Here is a 26297-nt window from a genome sequence, read left to right as displayed (position 1 = left end):
TGTTATAAAACAACAATCTCTTACCCTTCGGGAATTAGCCAGACTTCTGGGCTTACTTTCTTCCTCTATTCAAGCCATCTTTCCGGGACCACTGAATTACCGTGCCCTCCAGAGAGTAAAAGCCCAAGACCTCAGGTATGGTCTTTGGTACGGAGACCTTGTAACCCTAGACCAACAGGCCAAGTCAGAACTCTCTTGGTGGCTGGACAATTTGGACAATTTGGATGCATGGAATGGGAGAGCCATCTTCGGTTCAACTCCGGATTTCGTCTTGGAGTCAGACGCCAGCCTTCATGGTTGAGGCGCCCGCCTCCTCGACCAAAACACAGGTGGTGTTTGGTCTCAGGCGGAGCCCTCCCACCATATAAACTTTTTGGAGCTGACGACCGGGTTATTCGCCCTAATGAGCTTCAAGCACTCCCTTCAGGGCAGATCTGTTGTCCTGAAAATGGACAACATCTCCGCAGTCTCCTATATCAACCGCCTTGGTGGGACCAGATCAGTAGACCTATCCGATTTAGACAAGAAACTCTGGATGTTATGTTTAGAACACAAAATTTCCCTTAAGGCAGAATATCTCCCGGGAAAGTTGACTCTTTCCGCAGATTAGAATTCAAGATTCCTTGTAGACTTCTGCGATTGGAAACTCAATGTGAACGTTTTCCACTCCCTGTGTCATTTCTGGGGCTCTTTCGATGTGGACCTATTTGCGAACAGATTGACCTTCCAACCGCCGAAGTACTTCAGCTGGATGCCGGACCCAGGCACTCTTGCAGTGAACACCTTTCTCCAGCCCTGGTCTCTACTTCAGCCTTACGCCTTTCCTCCCTTTGCCATGATTCAGAGGGTTCTTCAGAAAGTGAGACAAGACCCGTGCTCCCTGGTCCTTGTAACTCCCTTCTGGCCTTCTCAAGCGTGGTTCCCGACAACCTTGGAACTGTCGTGCGACATCCCCTTCCTAATTCCTGCAACGAAAGTTCTGGTTTCAAACGCAAACGGAGGAAATCACCACCTAATACTTTCAGGGAATTTGAACCTTCTTGCTTAGAAAGTGTCAGGCAATCTAACGAGTTGTCTGGACTTTCGTCATCAGCTCTCACTCTCCTCGGAGAGTCCTGGGCACCAGGGACGCATTACAGATACAATAACATTTGGAGAAAATGGTTTCGTTGGTGCATGGAGAGGAACTTGGATCCTGTGGAGGCTCCTATCGTCAACATAGTTAATTTCCTCGTCAAATTATTCGACAATGGCCTCTCTTATAGATCCATTAATTGTTACAGATCAGCTATCTCTGCTGGACATTCTTTTATCAACAGTAAGACGGTAGGTTAGAATGTTATTATTTGTAGAGTACTGAAAAGTATTAAAATAAGAAGACCTCCTACACCCAAATACCAATCCTTGTGAGATGTTAAACTTATCTTAGACCTTTTTTCTTCATGGCCTGATAATTCTCTTCTTAATAGGAAATGTCTTTCCATTCAACTTGTTACTCTCTTATGTTTGATTTCTTGTCGTAGGGTATCTGATGTGAAATCTCTTGATATTTCTAATAGATGTTATGACATGTATGGTGTTAAGTTTGAAATTCTTAGGAGAACTAAGACCATGTCAGATTCTATCTTTTACCCTCGTTTTGATTACTGCAAAAAACGTTGTGCTGTTGATTGTATGAAAGAATACGATTCCAGAATGAGAGACCTTCGCCCTCAGGATGCTAATCAACTTCTCATTTCATTTACTAAACCTTTTAAACCAGTCTCTTCCTGTTCCATTGCTAGATGGGTCAAGTTAGCTATGAACTTCGCTGGCATTGACCTTTATAAATTTCAAGCCCACTCTCTCAGAGGTGCTATGGCTAGCAAGTCCTTCTGGTCTGGTGGTAAGTTAGATGATATCCTTAAAGCTGCTGATTGGTCCAATGCCTCCACTTTTGCTCGTCATTATTGTAAACCTATTGAACATATGTCGGATGTCGTTCTTCAAGGCTACCAACATGCATAATGTAGCCTCCTGTCTTGTAATGAAATTGCGATTCTCCTCTTAACATGACCAGAGAATCTGGATTTCATTAAAGACACGGAGGCTAACATTATCCCACCCGTCCCTCCCTCGGACGGGGTATCTATTTATATGCTCTTGATTATTTGCATTTATATGCTGTGATTATTGCTCTTGTTCCTTTACTGTTTACAGTATGCATGTTGCCTTTGATGCCAAGGTTTTTCAACCTTTTTAATTTTTCATTCTTCTTTACAGATAACTCAACCTAATGGATCGTCCTCATCTCCTGCACTCCTCTTCTCTTCGTTTCCTTCTTCGGAATTCTGTATTTTCTTCGCTCTCTAGACCAAGTTGCACCTCAACCTTACGAACTCTCTTCTTGCTTCGTTCCATTTACAAGAGGCAGCTCTGTTGTTGCTCATGCCTTTTATTGAACATATGTCGTCACTGCATTCTAGAACTTTCTATTTACGTTGTAAGTGCGGCTGCTTGTGACTGCATTAAAAAGATTAATGCATAATGCTAGCCTCCGTGTCTTTAATGAAATCCAGATTCTCTGGTCATGTTAATAGGAGAATGGCAATTGGCCCCCGCTATAAACACCTGGAAGCAACTCAATTCAAATTATGCACTAGACAAGCATAATTTGCTGCCCTAAAAAAGTTACAACATTCTGGAAAAAACAAACACTTATAGGGAATACAACTTAAAACTTTTACACTCATTATTCAGAAAGCTAAGGACATGAAAAGAAAAGTAGCGCTTCACTGGCAAACTCTGTAAGGTGTATAAAACCAATCTGGCCACTTTGCGACTACTCTGTCTTGTATATTTAGTTATGTATTTCTTGTTGGTATTTTAAAACCTTTTTTCTCTCCCCCTAAGGCTGCATTTTGGAATAGAAAAATGTCAGACTAAGACATTTACAAGAAAAGTGTTTCCTCTTTTTTTGGATCCATTTCACTGGGGAACGAATGACGGAAAGAAGAGGAAAAACAGTCACGGTTTTCTGCAAGTGAGGAGGAGTGCGACAGAAAGAGAGGGAATAAGAGGAACAAAAAAAGGGGGGGGGCAGGGGAAGTGGACACTGTCCTTGTCTTGTCCAGGCAAGAGAGAAGAGACAGCAACGGTTATGGGGTATGCAGTCCAGCCACAAACACTCCAGTCAGTGGTACAGCAAGGCTTTGTCAACTTTGTGGCAAATTAGAAGCTGGTGTTTTTTGTTACTGTAGGCAGCCACAGCCCTAAAATCAGGAAGAGGGCATGGCGGGGCAACTCTGCTGGAGCACAGCAGCCTGGCAAAATGTGCTAGTATTTTCCATTTTTTAAATATAAATGCAGACAAAGGAAAACTTGTTTTCTCTCTGTATTTATATGTAAAAATCCATTTAAAAGGAAAACCGGGAGCCCTAATTATATCTAACCTAGTTTAGACATTTTTATAAGTCCATTAAAGGACATTTTTTTTTTCAAAACTCACCATCCTTACATTATCTTTCAAAAAAAGATATAAATAGTTGTCATCATAAACTTCACGTAACTCCTTAAATTAAGACAATTTCGAGCCATCTCCCCGACTTCCCACTTTCAGCACCCTCCAAGTACTCCAGGTCCCCATTAACAATTAACCTCTTGGATGCTATGGGAATTCCCCTGCTGTGCTGGGATTTCGTGATCCTCATTGGTTCATGACGAGCTGGGCTCGTCATGAGCGTGCGAGGAGGCTACTGCATGACGAGCCCAGCTCGTCATGAGCGTGGAAGGGGTTAAGGGATTGTTGTTTTTAAGACAATATATGAGAACTCTTTTGTAAAATTAAGAAAACCTTTATCCCCGTACATTTAGCCAATTTCAACCTCTGTTTACATACAGATGTCTTCTCAGGTGAGTAGAGGGGGTGGGAGGAAGGAGGCCAATAGGTTCATATTCAAATCCCTGATCATCCTGGGCCTCAGAAAAATGGCTCAGGATAAAGCGGAACAGAGAAAAACCCATGGATAGCGTGGGAGAGATGACCCTGAAAAGAGGACAGAATGTGGGGTCTAATTTTTTCATTCACAGGTGGACAGAGGCAGATGCCGAACTTTCTGAATGAGAAGTTCTGAAGAAGGTTTAGAGAAATGCAAATTCATTTATTTGTTATTTTCAGTGCCATCACTGCCATTAGTCCAGCAGGTGCATTGGAACTGGGGCAATGGTGTGAGGAATCACTACACCCCATTTAAGAATATGTCACTAGCAAAGAAGCGTGGAGAGGGTAGCAACTTTCTTGGTTAGATTTGGGACCGAGGTCCCCCTTGCTGCACAGGCAGCAGATCGCAAGAAACAGAGGGCCGAAATGTGGGACTTTTCCTGGTTTTTTGCTTTTGTATTTTTTTATATAGAAAGGAGCAGGCAGCCTGCTTTAGGCCTCAGGCCTTTATTTACAACAAGGGGTGGTGATGAACAGAGTCTCTGAATTAAGCAGAGTACTCTCACCCAGTCAAGAGATCAGGGCTAGATCCAACACCGTTTTTTAGCTCATTGCACCATCCCAGTTTCAGAACCTGGCTGTATGCAAATTAGTCTGTCCCTGGCCCAGTGCATCATGGGAACAGGGCAGACCAGACTACAAAAGCCAATTCTTACACTGGGAAGGAAACAAGCTTCCGGGGACCGGTTTCTGCCATTTCAGGCGTCTTCGGCCCGGCTTGCTTGAATCCTGATGGTGCAATGAGCAAGGGACTCACATCTGAGTATACCCTTCCACGCTTAGGGTGGACAAATTTATTTACAACAAGGGGTGGTGATGGACAGAGTCTCTGAATTAAGCAGAGTACTCTCACCCAGTCAAGAGATCAGGGCTAGATCCAACACCGTTTTTTAGCTCATTGCACCATCCCAGTTTCAGAACCTGGCTGTATGCAAATTAGTCTGTCCCTGGCCCAGTGCATCATGGGAACAGGGCAGACCAGACTACAAAAGCCAATTCTTACACTGGGAAGGAAACAAACTTCCGGGGACCGGTTTCTGCCATTTCAGGCGTCTTCGGCCCGGCTTGCTTGAATCCTGATGGTGCAATGAGCAAGGGACTCACATCTGAGTATACCCTTCCACGCTTAGGGTGGACAAATTTATTTACAACAAGGGGTGGTGATGGACAGAGTCTCTGAATTAAGCAGAGTACTCTCACCCAGTCAAGAGATCAGGGCTAGATCCAACACCGTTTTGAATGCAAATTCATTTATTTGTTATTTTCAGTGCCATCACTGCCATTAGTCCAGCAGGTGCATTGGAACTGGGGCAATGGTGTGAGGAATCACTACACCCCATTTAAGAATATGTCACTAGCAAAGAAGCGTGGAGAGGGTAGCAACTTTCTTGGTTAGATTTGGGACCGAGGTCCCCCTTGCTGCACAGGCAGCAGATCGCAAGAAACAGAGGGCCGAAATGTGGGACTTTTCCTGGTTTTTTGCTTTTGTATTTTTTTATATAGAAAGGAGCAGGCAGCCTGCTTTAGGCCTCAGGCCTAGCAGTAATGGCCCAGTGCTGTCGGCAAAGGAGTAGGTATAATTGCTGCTGCAGGTGGGGTGTCCCCAGGTCCCAAGGGTGTGAGGTACCAACTAAACTCCTATTATGGCTGTTTTACCTTCATTCCTTTCTTATATTAGTGCTCAATGCCAGTGTTGCTTTGAGCATTGAAAGAATGGCACCAGAGAGGAGAACATTGAAGCAGAAGCGACACCTTTGCTAAGGCCTCAAGGAGATAGAAGAAAGGAGGATGGGGGCTAACAAGGGGAGAGGAGACTTCCTGCTTCACCAGGCATTAGCTGTTATTAGCGAGGCAGGTGCAGTGGTGGTCTGCACAGGAGCGTGAAGAGCCGCCTGCATCACAATTATGACAGTCTTACATTAGAATAGAAGCATGCTGGATAGCATTAGGGCTGAGGGCACCCAGACTGTAAAGAAGCGGAAAACACATGGGAGCAGATTTTTTCTGAAAAGCTAATTTTTTCTGAAAGGGACAGTCTCTTTCAAACTTGGAGTGATGGCAGGCTTGGTGGGGAAGGGGTGAACGAGGCAGAGGGATACCATGCTATTCAGGGCTTCAGCTATTATTAGTGCAGAAGGTGCATTTGCATAATGGCCCAGAAATGTGAGGGATTCACAAAACCACAAATAATGGGAATTGAGAGTTATGTCTATTTCAGGTTTTTTAATGTATTTTCTCACTTAAAAGTCTCACATTTAATGTGGCTTATGAGATACTGAAACACTGCTTATGAAATGATTTTATACACATCACCCCCTTTGTTCACCCCTGCTATTCTCACTTTCTCCAGTCTTTCCATAAAGTTGTGGAGGGGTACCCAACTTCAAATCAATTTGGGAGGGGGGGCTCATGGTAAAAACGTTGGAAGACCTCGGTCTCACCATATCAAACGCGGTTTACACATCTAGCAGAATAAGCAAAGGCAGTTCTCCTAAATCTTACGCTGGCAGGGTGTCATCAAGCCTTGATACCAACATTGATTCAACTACTTTGCAGGGGCTAAAAGATAGGATTACGAATGTCATGTGGGACAGGTGAAGTCCTGTCCAGGATGTGACATGTCCACACTGCATTTGCTGCAGACATCCTTTTCACAATAAACTAAAGAACCAAGACATTGTGTTAGGCTCCATTCTCAACCCTTATCCTCAGCTTGAATCAAGCTGATTAGCCCAAAAATAGAACTCCCCCTAAAATAACCCTCACACTCTTGCATTTTAAGGATGTTGTTCAGCATAATTTGCATTATCTTTCAACCCCTCAGTATACAAAACAGGTGTAAAGTTTTTATTTATTCATTGCTAGTATAGTAACCCATCTTCAAACTCTTAGATGGTAATTAAATCTAGATACTCCACCCTCATGGCAACATAATTTGAATATAAAGGGTTCAACTGATAGCAGCATAGTTAACTTGTGAGTATTCTGAACTGCCTCTAAATTCAAATCTCTTGTAATTCAATGGATTTTGCAAACATATGTCCGGATCACAAACTTAACTTTCTTATGATTCAATTTGTACTAGAGACAACACAGTTAAATGTTGCACTCTGTTCTGCAAAATATCTGTAAACTCTGTGTCTTTAAAAAGTCTGAAGTTTAGATTTTCCTGGAATGAGTGACTCAACACTATACTAAACCACAGAAGACATAGAATTACAAGAGAAAATGGGTAAGGGCGAATTCAAACATCTGTAAATAAATACCTGGCAGAGGATCTATGACTTAAAGTTACCTTGATAACACCATTGCCAGACTGTACCTTAGCCTACAAATACATTGTTTTGTATCAGTGTTGCCGAGCTTTGGTCCCTTAGGATCAGTCTAATAGCAGATTTTCAGAATATCCACTTCCTACGTACATTTCAGCAAAAAGCTCAATTGGAGAAAATCAGTCCAATGTGTCCTTGCTGGTGATACTTCATTGTGCTAAAATTCCAAAATAGCAAAAACCTTATCCGAAATTTTTCAGGAAATTTGATTTAAAAAAAAAAAAAGAATATGGGACAAGAAATCAGCACAAGAAAGCAGAAAGGGGAAATGTGTATTAGGGAGGTAAGTCTTATTAGGACATAGATTGTCAGAGGAACTAGTGCAGCCTCTTTCTTTCACTACCGTGGGATTCATACGTGCTCCGGAATACTGCATTTCAGCAGCAAAATATACTGGAGACCTATGTAAGAGGGGAATACAAGATGGACTTGACCTTTCAGCCAGGCTGAACTCTCCCACTTTTCGACTTCACCCACTACCAGTCAGTTCCGCCCAGTCATTTAAAGGCTGTTGTAGGGCGTTGCTGCCCCACTGGTTCCCCACCCTCAGGATGTTGTACAGAGCACTCTAGTCTCATACCTCAGCTTCTAAAGACTTCATGTGTCAGCAACAACACCCAGAGGCAATCCTAACACTAGCCTCTGTGTTAGTCTAGAATCCTTTTGAAGGTTCGAGCTTCGCACAGCAGTTCTACCGTCGGTCATCTCAGACCGACATTAGACAAGCACTGGCAAAACCAATAAGTCCCACCTATGGGAGAGCTAGTGGTTTTATCAAAGTCTTTTAGCCATGTTGTATAGCAGGGCCGCTGCAGTAAACAATGGATGAAAGAAAAAAAAGCACTATGGCGGAGCCAGCACCATAGTGCTTTTTTTTTATTTTTATTGATCAGCAGGAATAAAAAACTTTATTTCGATTGCTTAACAATAACAGTGCAGATAAGAAATGTATATATTAACTTTTAGTTCTGAGGAAATGACAGGATCACAGAGTTAAAAAGCCTAAAATACAGTTAGTACAAATATGCATTGACATTTTGACATTTAGGTTCATAACATTGACAGGGCCAATGAGTTAAAAAAAATATAAAATACAATTAATAAAAATAAATACAGCACAGTCGTAAATGTAGGTCTAGACATTAAAAACACTAATAAGTCGCAAAAAACAAACCAATACATATCTGTCCGATAGTAAGGGTGCAATAATCCTTTACACACAATTTGCAGGCCCCACAGCAGTCTGACACATATGCCCCATCTACAGTTACTTTTTAATACATGTGTCTAAAAACAGAATAAAACTTGCAGTGATGTCAAGGTCAGATCACTTAGGAAAATCATTGAGCTTCTTCCGTTCGAGGCTAGGCGGATATTAGTACAGGCCCTGATTTTATCACGCCTGGACTATTCCAACGCAGTTTACTTGGGGGCCCCACAGGGGACACTCAAGGTCCTACAGACTGCTCAGAATTGTGCAGCCCGGTTGTTATTGGACATTCCACGAAAGACTTCAGCCAAACCAGCGCTGAGACAACTTCACTGGCTGCCAGTACAACAAAGCCTTAACCAAGGTCGGACCAGCCCTTATCCAACCTATGTTCCACCCCTATGAAACCTGCAGGACCCTAAGGTCCAGTAATAAGAACTTACTGGCGATCCCTAGGATAAAGAGAATTCGTATGGTTGGCAGGTGTTTTTCTTTACAGGCGGCAAAACTTTGGAATAACCTTCCGGATGTTATACGGCTGGAAGAGAACCATCTTAGGTTCAGGAAGATGTTAAAAACGTTTCTGTTCCTTTAAACCTCGGGAATGAATGGGTCATTGAAGCGCTGGGATGCCTCTGGGTAGCCATGCGCTATACAAATGCGTAGTCATTCATTCATTCATTCAAGGTAAATATTAAGACACTTAAAGATGAGATAGCGTTAAAAAACATTTCACAATGCAGCCACGATGTAGAGGCCTTATAGGAGAAGTAATACACACTTTAGATTAAAATGCGGGTAATACTAGGGATAGGGAAGGCCAATTAAAAGGTTACCACTTGCCTCAGCCTCCACATTGAGAGTAAGTAGGGTGATACAGCAAAGACTATATGTTGGCTTACATCAAACCTTAAAAAGCGAAGGGAATTGCTATATTCTCCAAAACCCAAGAGTCAACAGATTGGAATAATCGACTTTTCCCTGCTGAAACAAGATGTTGGGCAAAAGAACAATACATGCTCTACTGAGTCACAGGTTGGGCAAGAGTACCCAGTTGATTCCAACCTAAAGGCCCATTTACCAGTAAAGGAAGCGATAGGCAAGGATCCATACCTAAACTGCAAATACAGTTTCTGGGCCAGCAGAGGCTCAATTTTGTCAAGGATGTGTGCAAAATGATAGGTTACCTTATCCTGAAGGAAACAATCAATCAGGGTACCATAGGAGGAATCTGACAGTATTTGACCTAATTTATACTGATGGAATCTTTCTTTTACCTGGGTTTTAATGATGACGGGTACAGCCTCCATCAGTTCTCACAGATCTGCACACCCTATCTTAATTAGAGTATCTTTCACATATTGAATCTATGGGATACTTCTCGATCAACCCATTTCTAACCCTTCTATAAGGCCAGCTCGATAGGAAGACAACTCTGGATAGTCCAAATCCATCGCCATTAAAGAACTGGCCTGACCCCTACACCCTCAGTAATGGACCACAAACCCAGATCAAGTTTGTGTGGGAGTTGCGGTGTACTACTAGGAAGCCCTAACAATGGAAAGGAAACTATTCTCTGTAACTTGTAATTTGAAAATGTTTTTATAACCCCAAATTTCAGACCCATACAAGCAGCTCTCAAGGCCTGCATTTCATATATTTGAATCAAAGGAGATACTGGGCCGAAACACGAACGCTGCAAGAGTTTGAGTCTCTATTTCTCAATTTGGCAGCTCCAGTCCAAATCCTCAAGGAGTGTCAGCCCTGGGAACTCAAAGACCTTAGCCCGCTCTAAAGGAAAACCATTAACCTTGGGGTTAGTTCGCATGCTAGGATTTAAAATCATAAATTTGGTTTTATCAACATTAATTTCAAGACCCCTCTGTTCACAGAACCTCTCATGGGGGATTTGGAAATTAAGAGTGTCATCGCTAATCTAGGCGTGTTTCCATCACAATCATCCGACAAAGAAATCAAATCATTCACATACAGTGAAAATAAAGTGGGGGCGAGGACGCACCCTTGCCCCACAGGGAAGGCCCGTCACTTCACCTGACAATCCACACTGTACTTGAACAAAATTATCTTGATGTAGTCTGGCTAAAATGTCCAGAAGATCAGGAGAGACACCCACGGCAGCCATAACGTGCCACGGTTTCAGGCGAGGTACCATTTTGAACGTTGATCATAGATCGCCGAATGCAATGTAAAGACTGCTGCCCCCCAAGACCACTGTTTTCCAATGTATTAGTTGGAAACAAAAAGCTGGATCAACTGTGCTATTTCCCTCCCTAAATCTAGCCTGTAGGGACGTTAGAATAGTCCAAATCCGTTGCCAATAAAGAACTGGCCTGACCCCTACACTCTCAGTAATGGACCACAAACCCAGATCAAGTTTGTATGGGAGTTGCGGTGTTCTTCACCCAGGCATAAAGTCGAGCAAGGACTACGGTACAGAACGATTTTTGTGAGCAATCAATAAGACTGACTAGGCTGTTGTTTTGGGATTCAGACAGAGATTCCTTTTTAGGTCGAGGCTAGGCATTGCGTATGCGCTGTCTGCAAGACCTGATGTATGTAGAATATGGGATTTAACCGAGTCCATCGATTGCCATTGGTTCTTTGTTGAGGCAATTAAAAATGCTGCCTTTTTATTGGTGCATTGTCCCTCCTTTGAGTGCTTATTTCCTTTCCAGGCGATTTCACTCGTTAAATTTGGTTGTCCATCGCAACGTGCTCACGCTCCTGGCATTTACGCCATCCAAGTTTGTTTGTAATTTTGAACATCTATTTAGAGATCTTCATGCATGTTCCTTTTTATTAGGGCGGTGTCCACTTCATCTTTAACTACAGTTGCTGCGCGCCCACATGTTACATTTTAATTATTCAGCGCAACTGGCGCTGTGCTTTAGTGCCTTTCTTTTGTTCATGGCACAGCTGTGGGGTTCATTTAATTTTTCTCAATTGACTCTGCAGCACAGCATATGTGTGCGTCTATCTGTAGTCCTTTATTTGTTTCTTCAATTTCCAGCTGCGGGTTGTGCGAAGCAGCCGACGCAGGACTGGTTTCCGGTAAGTGCAAGTGGATGACACTGTTGTAGATACCTTTGTAAATACGTGGTGCGGGTGCCTTTGGCATTTAAGTTCTCATTTCTTGTTTTAAAATGTTATTTGGGCAAAAATGTGTTTTCCTAAGTTGGAAAAATGTGTTTTAGTAAGTGAAAAATTATAGTGCTATCTGCGTTCCGTTTGCGTGCCACTAATTTCTGCTTTTTTAAGAAGAAGTATGTTGTTCTGCTTTAACTGTGACAGGCCCTTTGGTTTAATGCGCTACAGGAGGACACAGAGATGAGGCACTAGCAGCACCCTCTAGGCCTTCCAGAATAAGGTACAGGATCCAGCGACAGCATGGGATGGAAGCTATGGGTTAGGGTGGGTTGGGCAAAGTTTTACACAATATATTTTATAATACACAATCTAGTGGAAGGGCATCTATGCATCGGGCCTTGTGTTGTTCATTGTGTGATTTTAGCTCTTAAGATCCCTCTCTCCTGTATTACTCCCCTTAGTACAGTGGCCTACAAGCACCGATTTTCACATTTCAGCCGTGAGATTCTTATTGGATACTTTGGGAGTTACGCTGTTTCAGTCTCTAATCTTCTGTCCCCATGGTCATCCTTAGTGGCTGACGTCTTACTTGTCTATGTGGACACACCTACCTTGAATCCCTGCCAGTGTCTAAAATGTTTTTTAAGAAGGTGTGAAGGAAGAACTGGACTCACAATGCACTCTCGTGCCTCAAAAGTCTGCCAATTGACTCCGGCTCATCATTAGTGCATTACCTTCTTCTGCAGTACTGAGACGTTATACAGAAGCCTGTGAACCCCATTGCTCACTTGCAGACTGCTCTGTTATCACAGGTGAGCCTCTTAGATTCACTTCTACACCTCATTGTAGTCCTGACCTGCAGTACCCCCTAATATTACAACACAGATATCACACATAGCTTAACCTCAACACTTCAATCTTGACACACCGTGCTCTCTGCTGTTCCAGCAATTAGGAGCACACACAGCTCTATCACTGCACCTCATTCCACTCCTGACCCAAAGCACTCCCTACTATTCTGAAATGGGTGGCCTACACAGCTTCACCTCTGCGTGTTCTTACTGACCACTAGCACTGCCTATTATTTCAGCAGCGGGAATGACGCAAAGTCCCACTGAAGTAGACAAATCATGCTTTAATATACTTCCACAGATTGGACTTTCATAACCGCCGCCACTCCCAAATCCGCATAGACAATGTCCTCTATTTCATATTGTGCTATTTCAAGACTTGACCTCTATGCAGCTCTGCAAACGCACTTCCGGCCAGCGCGGTGGGGCCACCCTAAAAGACAACTCTCACACGCATGCTCCTCCATCTTACCATGAACTATTGAGAGAGCGCCATGTCACTTTGGAAAACTTGTAGGGGTGCATCATAATCCCAGGTAGTCAGCACCCACATATTTAGAGGATTTTACTAATGTAGTTAGAAATGTAACCTTAGGCTGGGAATCAGTGTAATATGTAGTGATGGGTTTATTATTTAGAGACTAATGTCGTGCCTTAATCAAAATGTGATGCTGTACAACGTAGAAATGTAATCATACGTGAAATGTTTCAGTAATAATGATGTGCCTTAATGAAACAATACATAAGCCTATTAATGAGTGGATTAACCTAGGGTTTAATGTGAAAGATATTGCTTGCAGAATTAACGTTAAAGTGATGAAATGTATGTCAGGTTAGAAATGCGTTCAAAAGTGCAAAGGCCTGGGACATGCTGAAGCCAATAGAGGCCTAACTGTATTTTTCTTTAGTTAGCCTTAGTCGAAAAGAAATGATTTCTCTCGCCTGGGAAAGGCTGTCCTTGGCGAATATTGCATTGTAACTTCGAATGTTTGCAAGGATGGTTTCATGTATTCTAGCTTGCAGGTGCAAGGCCACGAGGCTCGTTAGGTAGAAAGGTCCATTGTTTAGAAGTTAGGATAGTGGGCGCGAGTACAGAGACGATGCCAAGGAATTTGGGAGTGTAACATTTAGCTAAGAAGGTGCCTGGGAACCAAGGACACACCAACGGACGCTTGATGTAGAGGTGCCATACTGGATAAGTCCGAAGATCTGCACCTACCAGAGAGGCGTACCTCTGGGCGTGTCGACTGTTTTGGGGATTTTGTATTAGGGACAGCGCCCGAGGATGGAGAGTCAGTCCGGAGCAGAGAGCAGATTAGGGGTTTAGAAAGAGGGCTTGGGAAAGGCAAGATGTAGGCAGTTTGTGAACTTAAGGCAGAGTAAGGTGTAAGAAGGAGCATCTTAGAACGAGCTCAGAAATTGAAGCAACTTATTGGAAGGTGAATGTACTTCTTAGGAAGTCATCATAGCTGACACCTTTATTCTTGCTGGGTAATTCGTTAAGTAGGGATGTCACCTTAGAGTTAGTGTAGGGACAGTCTAACCAAATTTCTTTTCCTTTTGTAAATGCAGTCTCGACTTTCTACATTGTCGGTAATGGTATGTCTAATGCTTCTCGAGCTAACCCTGATTTTTATTCTGAGTCGTCTGAGACTCTTGCGTCGGATTACCTTTGTATTAGTGCCAGTCTATTTCCTGAATCTTTTGCTGAGATGTTTGCATGTTCAGTTATTTTTGGCTTTGTAATAAATCTTTAAACATTTTCAGTTGGTAGTCAATGGTCCTTTGAGTCTAATTTGGATTTGTTTTATAAAGTTGTTATGAGCTATGATTGTGAAAATCTTCCCGTTATGCTTCTAAGACAGGGAAAAAGGTTCAGTCGACCTGATCTGGGATTCTAGAGATTGGTAAAATAATCTAGATGAGAATCCCAGCTTCCCCACTATTAACCAACCTCCCCACCCACACCGGTGGCACACATTTAGAAAGCTGATCTCTGATCTCTAGACAGTGTTAAGATGCACCTGAGGGCGGAGTGGGGTAGAGTAGAGTGGAGTAGATTGGGCTAGACTGGGGTGGGGTAGATTGGAGAAGGGTAAATTAGGGTGGATTGGGTTAGTTTGGAATGGAGTGTGGCAGATTGGAGTGGGATAAATTGGAGTGAAGGGGAGTGGGCTACACTGGGGTAGAGTGGAGTGAGCTAGATTGAAGTGGAGTAGAGTGGGGTAGATTGGGTGGATTGGAGTTGGGTAGAGTGGAGTGGGGAAGACTGGGGTAGAGTGAGGTAGACTGGAGTAGTGTTGAGTTGAATAAAGTGGAGTGGAGATTTGAGTGGGCCAGACTGGAGAGGTGTAGAGTGGAGTACATTGGGTGAATTGCAGTGGGGTAGATTGAAAAGGAGTAGAGTGGGGTAGATTGGGTGGATTGGAGTGGGGTTGATTGGAGTGTGGGTAGATGGGAGTGAAGTAGGGCAGATTGGAGTGGAGTGGGATAGATTGGAGTGGAGTGGGATAGATTGGAATGGGGTAGGATAGATTAGAGTATGGTGGAGTGGGGTAGAGTAGAGTGGAGTAGATTGGGCTAGACTGGAGTGGGGTAGATTGGAGTAGGGTAAATTAGGGTGGATTGGGTTAGTTTGGAATGGAGTGTGGTAGATTTGAGTGGGATAAATTGGAGTGAAGGGGAGTGGGTACAATGGGGTAGAGTGGAGTGGGCTAGATTGAAGTGGAGTAGAGTGGGGTAGACTGGAGTAGAGTTGAGTTGCATAGAGTGGAGTGGAGATTTGAGTGGGCCAGACTGGAGATGTGTAGAGTGGAGTACATTGGGTGAATTGCAGTGGGGTAGATTGCAGTGGAGTAGAGTGGGGTAGATTGGGTGGATTGGAGTGGGGTAGATTGTGATAGACTGGAGTGGGATAGAGTGTCGTAGGTGGAGTGAGGCAGATTGGAGTGACAGGTTAGATTAGGGTGGAGTGGAGTACATTGGAGTGGAGTAGATTGGGTGGATTAGAGTGGGGTAGATTGGAATGGAGTGGGGTTGAGTGAGGTAGATTGGAATGGGATAGAATGAAGTGGGGTGGTTTGGAGTGGGGTAGTTTGAAGTGGGGTAGATTGGAGTGGAATGAGGTAGATTGGACTGTAGTGTGGCAGGGTGGGGTATATTGGAGTGGGTGGGGCAGATTGGGATGGGGCGGAGTAGATTTGCCATGGGGTAAAGCTGAGTGGTGTAGGTTGGAGTGGAGTGGGGTTGATTGGGCTAGAGTGATGTAAGGTAAATTGGAGTGGAATGGGGTAGACTGGAATAGATCGGGTGAGGTAGGTTAGAGAGGGGTCGGCTACTTTGGGTGCATTGGAGGGGCTAGATTCGGTGCAGTGGAATGGGGTAGATTGGAGCAGAGAGTGATAGACTGGAGTGGCGTAGACTGAGGAAGATTGCAGTGTAGTGGAGTGCGGTATAATGGAGTGAATTGGGGTAAATGGCATGGAGTGGAGAGGCATAAATTGGAGGGGTGTAAAGTAGAGTGGAGTGCCAAGCTGTGTCGTAGAGTGTCTTACAGAGGAGTGTCATGGAGTGGGGTAGATTGGAGAGCAGCTGGGTAGATTGGCGTGGGGAGGATTGGAGGAGGGTAGATTTGAATGGGGTAGATTTAATTGGGGTAGACTGGAGTGGAGCAAGGTAGATTGTAGTGGAGTGCAGTGGGGTAGGGTAGATTGGAATGGAGTAGATTGGGGTGGGGTAGATTGGAGTGTTGTGGGGTAGATTTGGGTGGATTGGGGTAGATAGGAGTGTGGTAGACCGGAATGGGGTAGATAGGATAAAGAGGAGTGAGATATATTGGGGTAGATTGGAGTGGGGTAGATTACGGAAAAGTGGAGTGGGGTAGAATGGGCAGATTGGAGTGGAGTGGGGTGGGGTAGAGTAGAGTGGGTTTTCTGTATACTGTGCTATCAATTGGTTACATAATTCAGTGTTCAATATTTGTTGAAAATTGGTCCTAAAAGCTTTTCCTGGTTTCCATATAAGATATACGGTGAGTTGTCATCATTACCACTCAATATACAACTTTACGTACATTTCTCAAAGTTTAATTGATAAGGAATCACGTTGTTATATTTATCGTCACTATTAATTGTCCATATGTCCTCTTTCATTATCATATTTGGCCCTTATGACCAGAGCGTCGTGCAGTATGTATTGATTTGACTCCTTATATGCTTTTTTCAAACACTTCAAACAGACCTCCACTGGGGGCACACAGACCTCCCCCTCCCTCCTCAGTCCCCCCTCCCTATACCTGCCAAAAGCGAATCCCCCAAGCAGTGCACAGTTGATCGATTACATATTGTTGTTTATGGACTGGAGAATATCTAATGTATCTTGGTTTCTGGAATTCCAACATGTTTTGAGCCCCGAATATTGACTCTTCACTGCAAGACCTTGCTATCTTTTCCATTACTTATAACATGTTGTCTTTTGTTCCTCATATGCTACAACCCACTAGGGTGGACCGCGTGTACTGGTATGGGATTGGCCATATATGTTTGCTGTATATTTACCGAGACTAATAAAATGTGTTATAAATAAAATAAAATATATTGTCTGCTTTTTTCAAATTACCTATATCCCTAGCAGCTGTTTGGCTTTCTCACAAATAATAAAAGGCTAAACTTTACGTCGTGCAGATGGTGCAATGCAATACAGTAGAGAATGTGTGGAATATAATTACGCAATAATTAAAGTAAAGGCCAGCTCACTGTGAGGGTGAAGAAAAAAAGAAATAAACTATAACCAGGGCTTAAACAGGCATTAGGATGAGTAATGTACAGGTGTATGATTTTTACCACCTGAACATTAACTAAGTAAAATTATAATGTTTCTGAATAATTAAAAACATAAAAAGGGAAAAATAAATTAAATAGGTCATGATGTGCAGTGCTTAATTTGAGCCAGTGGTTACACGTGACTGCCACCGGCACTCGTTTTTGGGGACCAGCACTTATTTTCCTGATTGGACGTTTCGTGAGAGCGAGAGAAGGAAAACACACAAATGGGAAAAAGCATTGGCAAAGTCAATAGGTCTCGTCTATGCAAGAGTTACTGGCTTTACCAATGTGTGTTAGCCAAGTTGTACAACAGTGAGGCTGCTGTTTAGCATGGCTAAAAGTTAGTGGCACAGAGGAGAGTGCCGTAGGGTGGAGTGGCATAGAGTGGAGTGGAGCGGTGAAGAGTGGACTGTTGAGTTGTGGAGTAGAGTGAAGGGGTGTAAAGTGAAGGGGCGTACAGTGGAGTGGCGTACAGTGGATGAACATAGAGTAGAGTGGCAAAGATTGGAATAAAGTGTTGTAGAGTATTGTTGAGTAGAGTGCTGTGGAGTGGCATAGAGTGGAGTAGAATAGAGTGGATTGGCGTAGACTGGGGTAGAGAACTGAGTGGCAAAGGGTAGAGTGGAGTAGAGTGGGGTAAAGTAGAGTGGAGTTTCATGGAGTGTCGTAGAGTCTAGGGTCATTGAGTGGAGTGTCGTAGAGTAGAGTAGCATGGAGTGGCTTCGAGTGGAGTACAGTGGCCTAGTGTAAAGTGCCATCGAGTGGTGTAGAGTGGAGTAGAATGTGGTGGAGTAGTGTCGTCGAATGGAGTGGCTTAGAGCGGAGGGGCATAGAGAGCAGTAGAGTGTTGTAGAGTGGAGGGGTGTAGAATGGAGTAGTGTAATGTGGAGTATGCATGGTATGGTAGCGCACTGCCATTACAGAAAACACATTTTTAATTGAAATGACAATTCCATTTGCACATACAGTTTTACTAATAAAACTATACAGCGTACAAATTATAATGTGTGAAAATTGCATCACCTAGTGTACTGGTTTGTTTTGATGGTATTAAAATATATGTTTCAACCACACTTCCGAATTACAAAACAAAATATACATCATAGTTTTGATGTCTTCTGAAATATTTGCACAGTTCATTAATTTTGTTGTGTGCTAGGAAAAAACCTTTTCTTTCCCAGTACCCACAAGATTGTCACATAAATCCTCTCACTTTGAAGTCAGAGAAAGAAAAGTAAACACCAAGCTACCTCGGTAGACAGAGTCTGATATTTGGCCTCTATCTGAATGCACAGCAAATATGACAAGATAAGAACTACATTTAATGGTCTGTTTACAGAAAGCGAGACTCGTGGAAGAATACAAAGACCAATGGTGAACAACATTTACGCCACAGGAGCGACAAAGACATGCTGGAGAGCCTAACACAAATATAGCCAGCAAATTAAAAACCAGGAAATGTGAGTTACAAACGCAAAGCCAATGGTAAGCAACGGTCAGAAGGAATTCCCAAGGAAGCTTTTAGAATGCCCACAAGATGTTTTTTCGCAATCATTAGGTAGGCTTCGACCTAAAAAAGGACGAAGAGAACGCTGGAAAATCAGTCAACATGGGAGGAAACAGGAACCTGCAAGAGTAAGACGAAAAGACAGGGAGTGTCTGACAGTGGACAGTGGATTAAAGAAGCCCGAGGTGGATTCCAGTCTATGCAGCCTTGGTATTTGGTGCGCCCTGCCAGCCGCAGGCTTCTGAGGAGCGCTTTGGGCACGAGCACTCATTATTTTATAAAGTAAGCACTGTTTATGTGCCCAAACTTTAATGTACACTTTGATAAACACTTTGTATACATCTGTTGTACCACTCACCTCCATGTCAAAACACATAATGTACCTCTGGTAAACATTAACACACCTTATATATTACGCTGCTGTATATAGCTGCCCAGCAATTCATCAGTGATATTAACAGACTGCAGTTGTCTGCAATGTAACTCCTCTTTGATATTAAAGCACTACTGCCAGGGCTGGCTTTAGGGTTGGCTGCACAATTTTTGTTGGCACACCTACCCACCCACAATGACTTCCTACTTATCTTCACAGATTCCCTCAATACCACCCTCCAATGGTTCCCCTCATCTCTCCTTAAACCGTCTCTCAGTTGTTATAGTGCTACTCTTTTCAAATAGTCTCAGAGCGCTTTATAGTATAAAGAGGCAATGAGTCATACATGTGTGTAAAACACTGTATAGGAAATGTGACAAGACAAAGAGACCTATAAGGTGCAGTAAACACGTCATGCGTATTGGAAGGCGGTATATGCTAAAAGTACTTGGTATGGAGAAACAAATAGGGCAGATTTACAAAGTTTTCACGCTGTGCAGTAATGAAAGTAGCTACTGCTCTCTCCTCTAGTGCTACTGCACCAGAGGCGCCTTGTGCCAAAGCACACTCCTTGCACCATAGTGCAAGGGTGTCTCCTATAAAAACAGCTGAAATTGTGTTGTGTTGTCTCCATGGGGGGCCGTACATTTAGCAATCCCGCACCCTAAGGTTTGAGCCAGGTAATACAAAGGAGTTAGTATACGTAACTGCATGTGTTACATACATGTCAACATTTTAGAGGAAAAAAGTGGGAGATTTTAGAAAAATAATCAGGAGATTGTTTTCCTCCCATTGACTACTATGGGGCCTGAATCAGGTCTATTGATGTTTGGGACTTGAAAGTGTGCTGCTGCAATATTGGACATCAGAAATAAAGATACATGTTTTTCCCTTATCTGTCAGGAGCAGGACGAAAGGCTATGCCAGGCACGAGGAGGCCACTGGAGGCATGGGCAGAACAATTGTAACTTTGTAGCAGTCACTCTCAGCCACTAGAGGTGAGAGCAGACAAACTATTAACTATTATATTACTGAGCCTAGCAGCTCTTGGCAGTGGCAGCAAGTCTCGGAGCAGCAATACTGAGAGCCAGCGCACAGGTGCAGGCGCGTGCGGCTCGCGCTGGCACCCTGTGTAGCCAGAGTTTCAGAGTGTGGCATTATGCGTAACAATGCATTTCAGTGCGGTGATGGGTATCACCACGCTGAAATGCGTGAGCATCACACCTGATGCGTGATATTTGGCAGGCATGCGTGACAAAAATGTTTTGCGCTGGCCTGCAGGAGCAGGTTACTGGCAGTGAATACTGTGATTCTCACTAGACCAGTCCAGGCTGAAGCCCTCTGAGGAATCGTGTTTTTGAATGCAGGAATCGGGAGGTGGGAGACTAGCCTTGAAATCAGTAGTTTCCCCCCTGAATCGGGAGAGTTGGCCATTTACCCCCTCAATCACTGCCCCATACACCATCCATTCATTAAAAGATGGGATTTCACATTTGCTTGTAGTTCCTCTCCCACGACATTCTTGTAAAGCCAAAGGTTGCCGGAGATCAGCCTTATCAAAGAAAACTGACAAGGAAATTGACGCACCTGTGAGACCATGAACAGCGACGACGGCCAGCAGCAGAGATAGAAGGGGCAGGGGCAGTGCCATGTTGGTCGTTGCCTTCTTCCTTCGTCTATCTGATTGAACTCTTTTGGACACAGCTCTATCTCTTGGTGGCTCACGGTATGTGACGCTCCTCCAACGACAGAGCCAAATTCCTCATCGCTGTCTCGCCCACTCTTTGTCTTCTTGTCTGCTGAACGAAGTAACGATTGGGCCTGACTGAGTAGGCAGACCCAAGTCCCTACCTCGAGGGCCTGCCTGTCATTCAGACACCTACAAGTTTCGTATTTCTGCATTCCTGTCACCTTAACAGCCTGGCCTAGGAACCTCAATGACGCCAAGCAGGTCCGGCTGCTTCTAGGACCGTTCCCTTCACGTCTGTGCGCAGGACGCGAGGATGACGCCACTGTCATTCCGAGAAGGGAACATATTGAGTCTAGATCAGGCCACGGCATTCTTTGAAGTCTGTTTCTGTTGAGTTTTTAAAGCTGGTATAATAATTAAACGTGCTGTGTTTTGCAATATTTAATTATTATTGCATTAAAATAATAGTAGCCGCGGAAAAATTAGACCCCAGGCAAATAAATATGCTATTCTTACTGAGGTTGACCAGGCTTTCCAGATATTCGGAATTATATTCCCGGCAGACCAATGAAGTTTTGTTTCTTATCCAGCAAACAAACATCAGTTATTTCATTCTAGAGATGCTGATAGATTAAACATCAGTGAATTCGCAAAACCGCGCATACAAATTGCAATAGAGCACGCATGAAGATGTAAAATTAGTAATAAAAAAACCTGCAACAAACCATCATAGCTTAGCGACCTCAACTAGCACCCACAAAATAGAAACCTCCGTGCCAAATATATGGATTTACATATCACTTCTATTTCTACAGTAAATACAAACCTTGGTAGAAATAAACAAAATAGTGTGAAATGTTCTCTTCATGAGACACGATGTTAAATACTTGCAAACTATGAGGAATGGAAATAAGAGTCAATTATTATTTCAAAACTCTTGGGTTCAAGCACAGAGGTGTGAACAGAGTTAAAAAAAAAATATTTTACATTGTCTTTTTTATGGCAAACGAATACAAAATGTATTCAGAAGACCATCTCTCATTTCATACAGATATTATTTAGTGATACTTCACTATTGCAATAAAAACGCATATTGCTAATTCGTAAATCAACTATGATCACAATACATTGATTCCAAATGAGAATTGTAAATTATAAAATGCAAGTTGTAAAATCAAGTCGACTTCCTTGCATTAGAGTACAATTAAAGGCACCGTTCCAAGTTCCAGAGATAGCGTCACCCACGCCCTAGTCACCATCAAGTTGGACCACAGTAACACCTCTACACAGGGATCACCAAGGACTTACTAGAAGACTAGAAACCATCCAGAACTCGACAGCCAGACTCATCCTCAACCTCCCGCACAGAACTCACATCACACCACACATCAGGGAGCTCCAATGGATCCTGATACACAAAGGTGCTCATTTCAAACTCCTCACACACATTCAAGGAGCAACACAACTTAGGCTCCACCATCCTGAACAGTCACATCTCCTTCTACCAACCACCTCCACTCCGCAGGACTCCTGTTCGCACATATGCCCTGCATACAAAGAACCAGATCAGCAGCACGGACAATATCTCACATCGCTCCTAAAACAAAGAACGGCCTTTCACCCCACATCAAACCTTTCTTCTCTCTTCGTGAATTCGTCAAGAATACCTGACTTTTCAATGAAACAACCTACTATAGACATGGCTAGTCAGACACACATGCTCAGCACAAGTATGTGCAGTGCAGTTTACAAATACACATACCATAACATAACATCCTTCATTGTGGTAGAGGAAAAAGAGGGGCAGAGGCATCTTTACCCTAAAGCATCAGCAAAATACCTTCAATTACAAGTAGGCGTTAGGGAATCTACGCTGTGGGCTGATTAACTAAAGTGGTCTATTGTTATTGTCAGAGATGTTTACCTGCAACATATTCCAGCTTAGAGCTGTGTCTTTGCCACCCAGTGTCAGAAACTGGAATTTGAGTACACTTTTTGGCCTTGGTCCATTTCTGTAAGTCTGTTTTTCAATTCATGATACTGAATGCTGTATCGACCTTCCATGTCATCACTATACTGCCTTTAACTACAACCTTGGCCAAATCAAAATATAATAATCAGCATGATGTCAGAAATACAGGATACATGCCTGCATAAATTAGACTTGGCAATTATTGAGGATAAATTTGCTCTTACAATTCTTCAACAGTGTTCCAGGATTGGGTGAATCCAGACCATATCGTTAGAGTTAGTATTACTAATGAAGCATCAGTTCCAGGCAAACGTGCATACATTTAATGAAGTCGGTCTAGAGCATGGGTACTCACAAACATTTTCCCGGGGCCGCAAAGTTTGGTCTATGGTGTGTCCGAGGGCCGCACTGATGCCAGCTGGGGGTGTAAAGTGGGTGTAGGGGAAGCAAAGCATGTATATCTAATGGCGGTCTTTAGAAATGAAGGTGTTCCTAAAGTTAAGGGCCAAGCTACTTCCTTTCCATAACTGCAATTAACCTTTAAATAAGTGATTGCTGTATATAAAAAAAAATCCATGTTAGTGCTGAGCAACCCAGTGCTGCTGCTGCCCAGGGGGCCGCATGTAAAGGTCAGGAGGCCCGCATGTGGCCCCCGGGCCGTACTTTATGTATCATTGGTCTAGAGTCAGATAGGCTTGATATAAGTAACTAAATTGCAGTATTTTAAAGCTAGTATTTCTAGACACCTGCACTGTGTTCTTTTTAGTCCAGCTCCAGTTCTTCATCAGAAAATTCTAGGCACAAGTCACTCTGCCATGTAAGTCTCCGGTAATCTAGAATAGGGTTGTCCACATCCCTCATCACTACGCACAGTTGAGTTATTGCTTCCATTCCATTACCTACTGTAGTTATTCCAAATTTCAACCAAGTCCCCTCAGAAGCCGCTAATCCTGCACATCTGAACCCAAAGAAGCACCAGAGGTGGAGGGTTGAGCATACAGTATTTTACTGACAGTCATTATGAGTGCATTGCTGCGGGAGCCCACCTAACAATGCCTCTGGGATCAATATTACTTTCAGGACATGCTATAGTATTGTGCATTTCTACCTTTGCATCGGGCAACTCCCGTGGCCACCCACTACAGATGAGCAGTCAGGTAGTATCAATCGAAGGCAGAGGTTTCTAGGCCAACGAGTTCTCTAAAACAACTGTTCTATCACTTGATACGTTAGTTGTACCATGTCTGGGAAGAGGCAAAGCATTCACATTCACTACTTATGTATGAAGGAGCGCTAAACTGTCCCTTCCTTGACCTAACACATAAAAGTAATCTCTTTGGCGTTCTACCACATTATCAAGTTTTTTACATAGAACCATCCTATTTGCAAAATGACACCGAAAACCCCCATTCCTTGATCTGATTATACAGCTGGATCCCATCTGGAAATGGACGCTGCGGGACTTGGCCCTTTTCGGCTAAAGTTCCCCAAACGTTTTGCTTTTCCCCTAGACCTTTTTTTCTGACATGTGTTGCCAACTTCGATGCTTTGGACACTTTGCCACTGCTAAACAGTGTCAAAGAGCAAGTGCTTCCTGTGCAGAGTGTACAGGAGATTGGATGTCCATTATTGGTATGTTTGCTTTACTGGTGAAGTCCCTAGTAAAGTAAACTATGTGTGCCAGGGCAGGTAATGCAAATGCTTCTGGTGGGCCTGCAGCCCTTATTGTGCCACCCACTCAAGTAGCTTTGAGAAGGGAACTCAGGCCTGCCATTATAGGGCCTAAACTGCGATGTTGCTCTGATAAGTGCACACTCTTACCAGACACTGCACTTCCCTTTCCATACACATCAGGCACCCCTATGGTAGGTCTAGAGTACCCCATGGACAGGGTGCAGTGCCTGTGAAAGGAGGGACATGTACCAAGGTGTGTACCATGTCCTGGTAGTGAAATAATCTCCATTTCATTTTCACTGCTGAAAGTCCATCTTGCCAAATAGAATAGAATGGAAAGGCTGTGTAATGTGTTTGCCAGCCTATCTACCAAAAGGCTTAAGATGGAAAGGTGAAGTTAAGTATGCCTGAATCACCCTGCAACAACACATCTTTTTATAAAGATGGTTTTTGCATTATGTGTTTCTAGGCCACTCTTTCAGCAGTGGCTGGGGTTTTGTGATTTAAACATTTCTGTGTGTCTCTGCCTGGTTGTGGATAGACTGGCTGGATTTGAAAGTGATAGGATCTGGGGAATGTCTTGACCCGGGGAAAAGGTGAGACAGCACAGGCTGACCTGCATCTGGAGTGTGTAGGGAGAGGAGTAGGCCTAGAGGTTAAGAGGCCTGGGCTGGTGCTATAAAATAATTGTCCCATCTCCTGCTGAGTGATTGAGAACCCAGAACCAAACTAATTAAAGGAAGAAGGTGTCACTGGCAGAGGGGCACCCAGAACTGGTTTGAGCAGGGGTCAGTGCCCCCTGTAACACAAAGACTTCAAAGCCATGGAGGGGTATAACTATGCGAGCTGCAGCCCCTGAACTTTTGAGAATGGTTTGATCAAGTGTGAACAAGACTGGGGCTACTTTGTGGATCAAGAGGAACCTTTGCCAAGGAAGAAGCAACTGAAGAGACTGTTGGATAGGACTGCTCTTGCTGTGTGATCTGAGGCTGGCCTGCGTTTTGCTGTTTCAACTAAGGAAAGAGGATCATCCTATGAACTTGTGTACCGGGGAGCCAAGTAAGTCTCAGCGACCCAGTGTGCGTGTGCTTTGGGGCAGCCTGAGACTTTCGTGTGGATTGGCCCGTGATCGTGTACATCAGAAGAGCAAGTGTGTCTCAGCGACGCTGTGTGCGTGTGCTGTCTGCAGCCTGAGACCCTCGCTGGAGGTGCCCCTTGATCGGGGGCACCGGAAGATAAAGTGTGTCTTAGTGACGCTGTGTGCATGTACCTTCTACTGCCTGAGACCTGCGCAAAAGGTGCCCTGTGATCAGGGGCACCAGAAGATAAAGTGTATTTCAGCGACGCTGTGTGTGTGTGTACCTTCTACCGGCTGAGACCTGCGCAAGTGGTGCCCTGTAATTGCGGGCACCAGAAGATCAAGTGTGTCTCAGCGGCGCCGCATGCGTGTGCCGTGCGCAGCCTGAGACCCTCGTGAGGAGTTGTCTGGTTATCGTGCATCCGGAGTTCCCCTGAGTCTCACTGACTGAGTGCGGGTGTAGTGTGCAGCCTGGGATCTTCCCATTGCCCAAAATTCAGAGAAATTGCATCGGAGGCCCAAGTCGCTGGACGAGGAGAGGAGAGTGGGTTCCCGCCCCCCAGGTAACGTGTGTCAACTCCTGGGGCGCGGGCTCGGAGGGAGACGCTGTCGGCCTCTCACTCTGTCCTGCAGCGCGAGCCTCTGCTTCAGCTCAGATTGAGGGCTGTGTGCCAAGGGAATTGGCAGCACCGGGGCCTGA

General features: G+C 44.0%; 1 protein-coding gene across 1 annotated transcript in view; it reads right to left on the bottom strand.

Annotated features, from left to right (window-relative positions):
* Positions 1 to 20928, bottom strand: part of UPK3B (uroplakin 3B) — a 320938-nt gene extending 300010 nt beyond the window's left edge. The window contains exon 1 of the mRNA XM_078679659.1: positions 20771 to 20928. Coding sequence (XP_078535785.1) covers positions 20771 to 20834 — 64 coding nt within the window. The 5' untranslated portion in view covers positions 20835 to 20928. The remainder of the gene's footprint in view (positions 1 to 20770) is intronic.
* Positions 20929 to 26297: the final 5369 nt, after the last annotated feature.

Source organism: Lissotriton helveticus, chromosome 3_1, assembly GCF_964261635.1.
Source record: "Lissotriton helveticus chromosome 3_1, aLisHel1.1, whole genome shotgun sequence".
In the NCBI taxonomy this organism is placed as follows: domain Eukaryota; kingdom Metazoa; phylum Chordata; class Amphibia; order Caudata; family Salamandridae; genus Lissotriton; species Lissotriton helveticus.
This window is presented reverse-complemented; position numbering and strand designations above follow the sequence as displayed.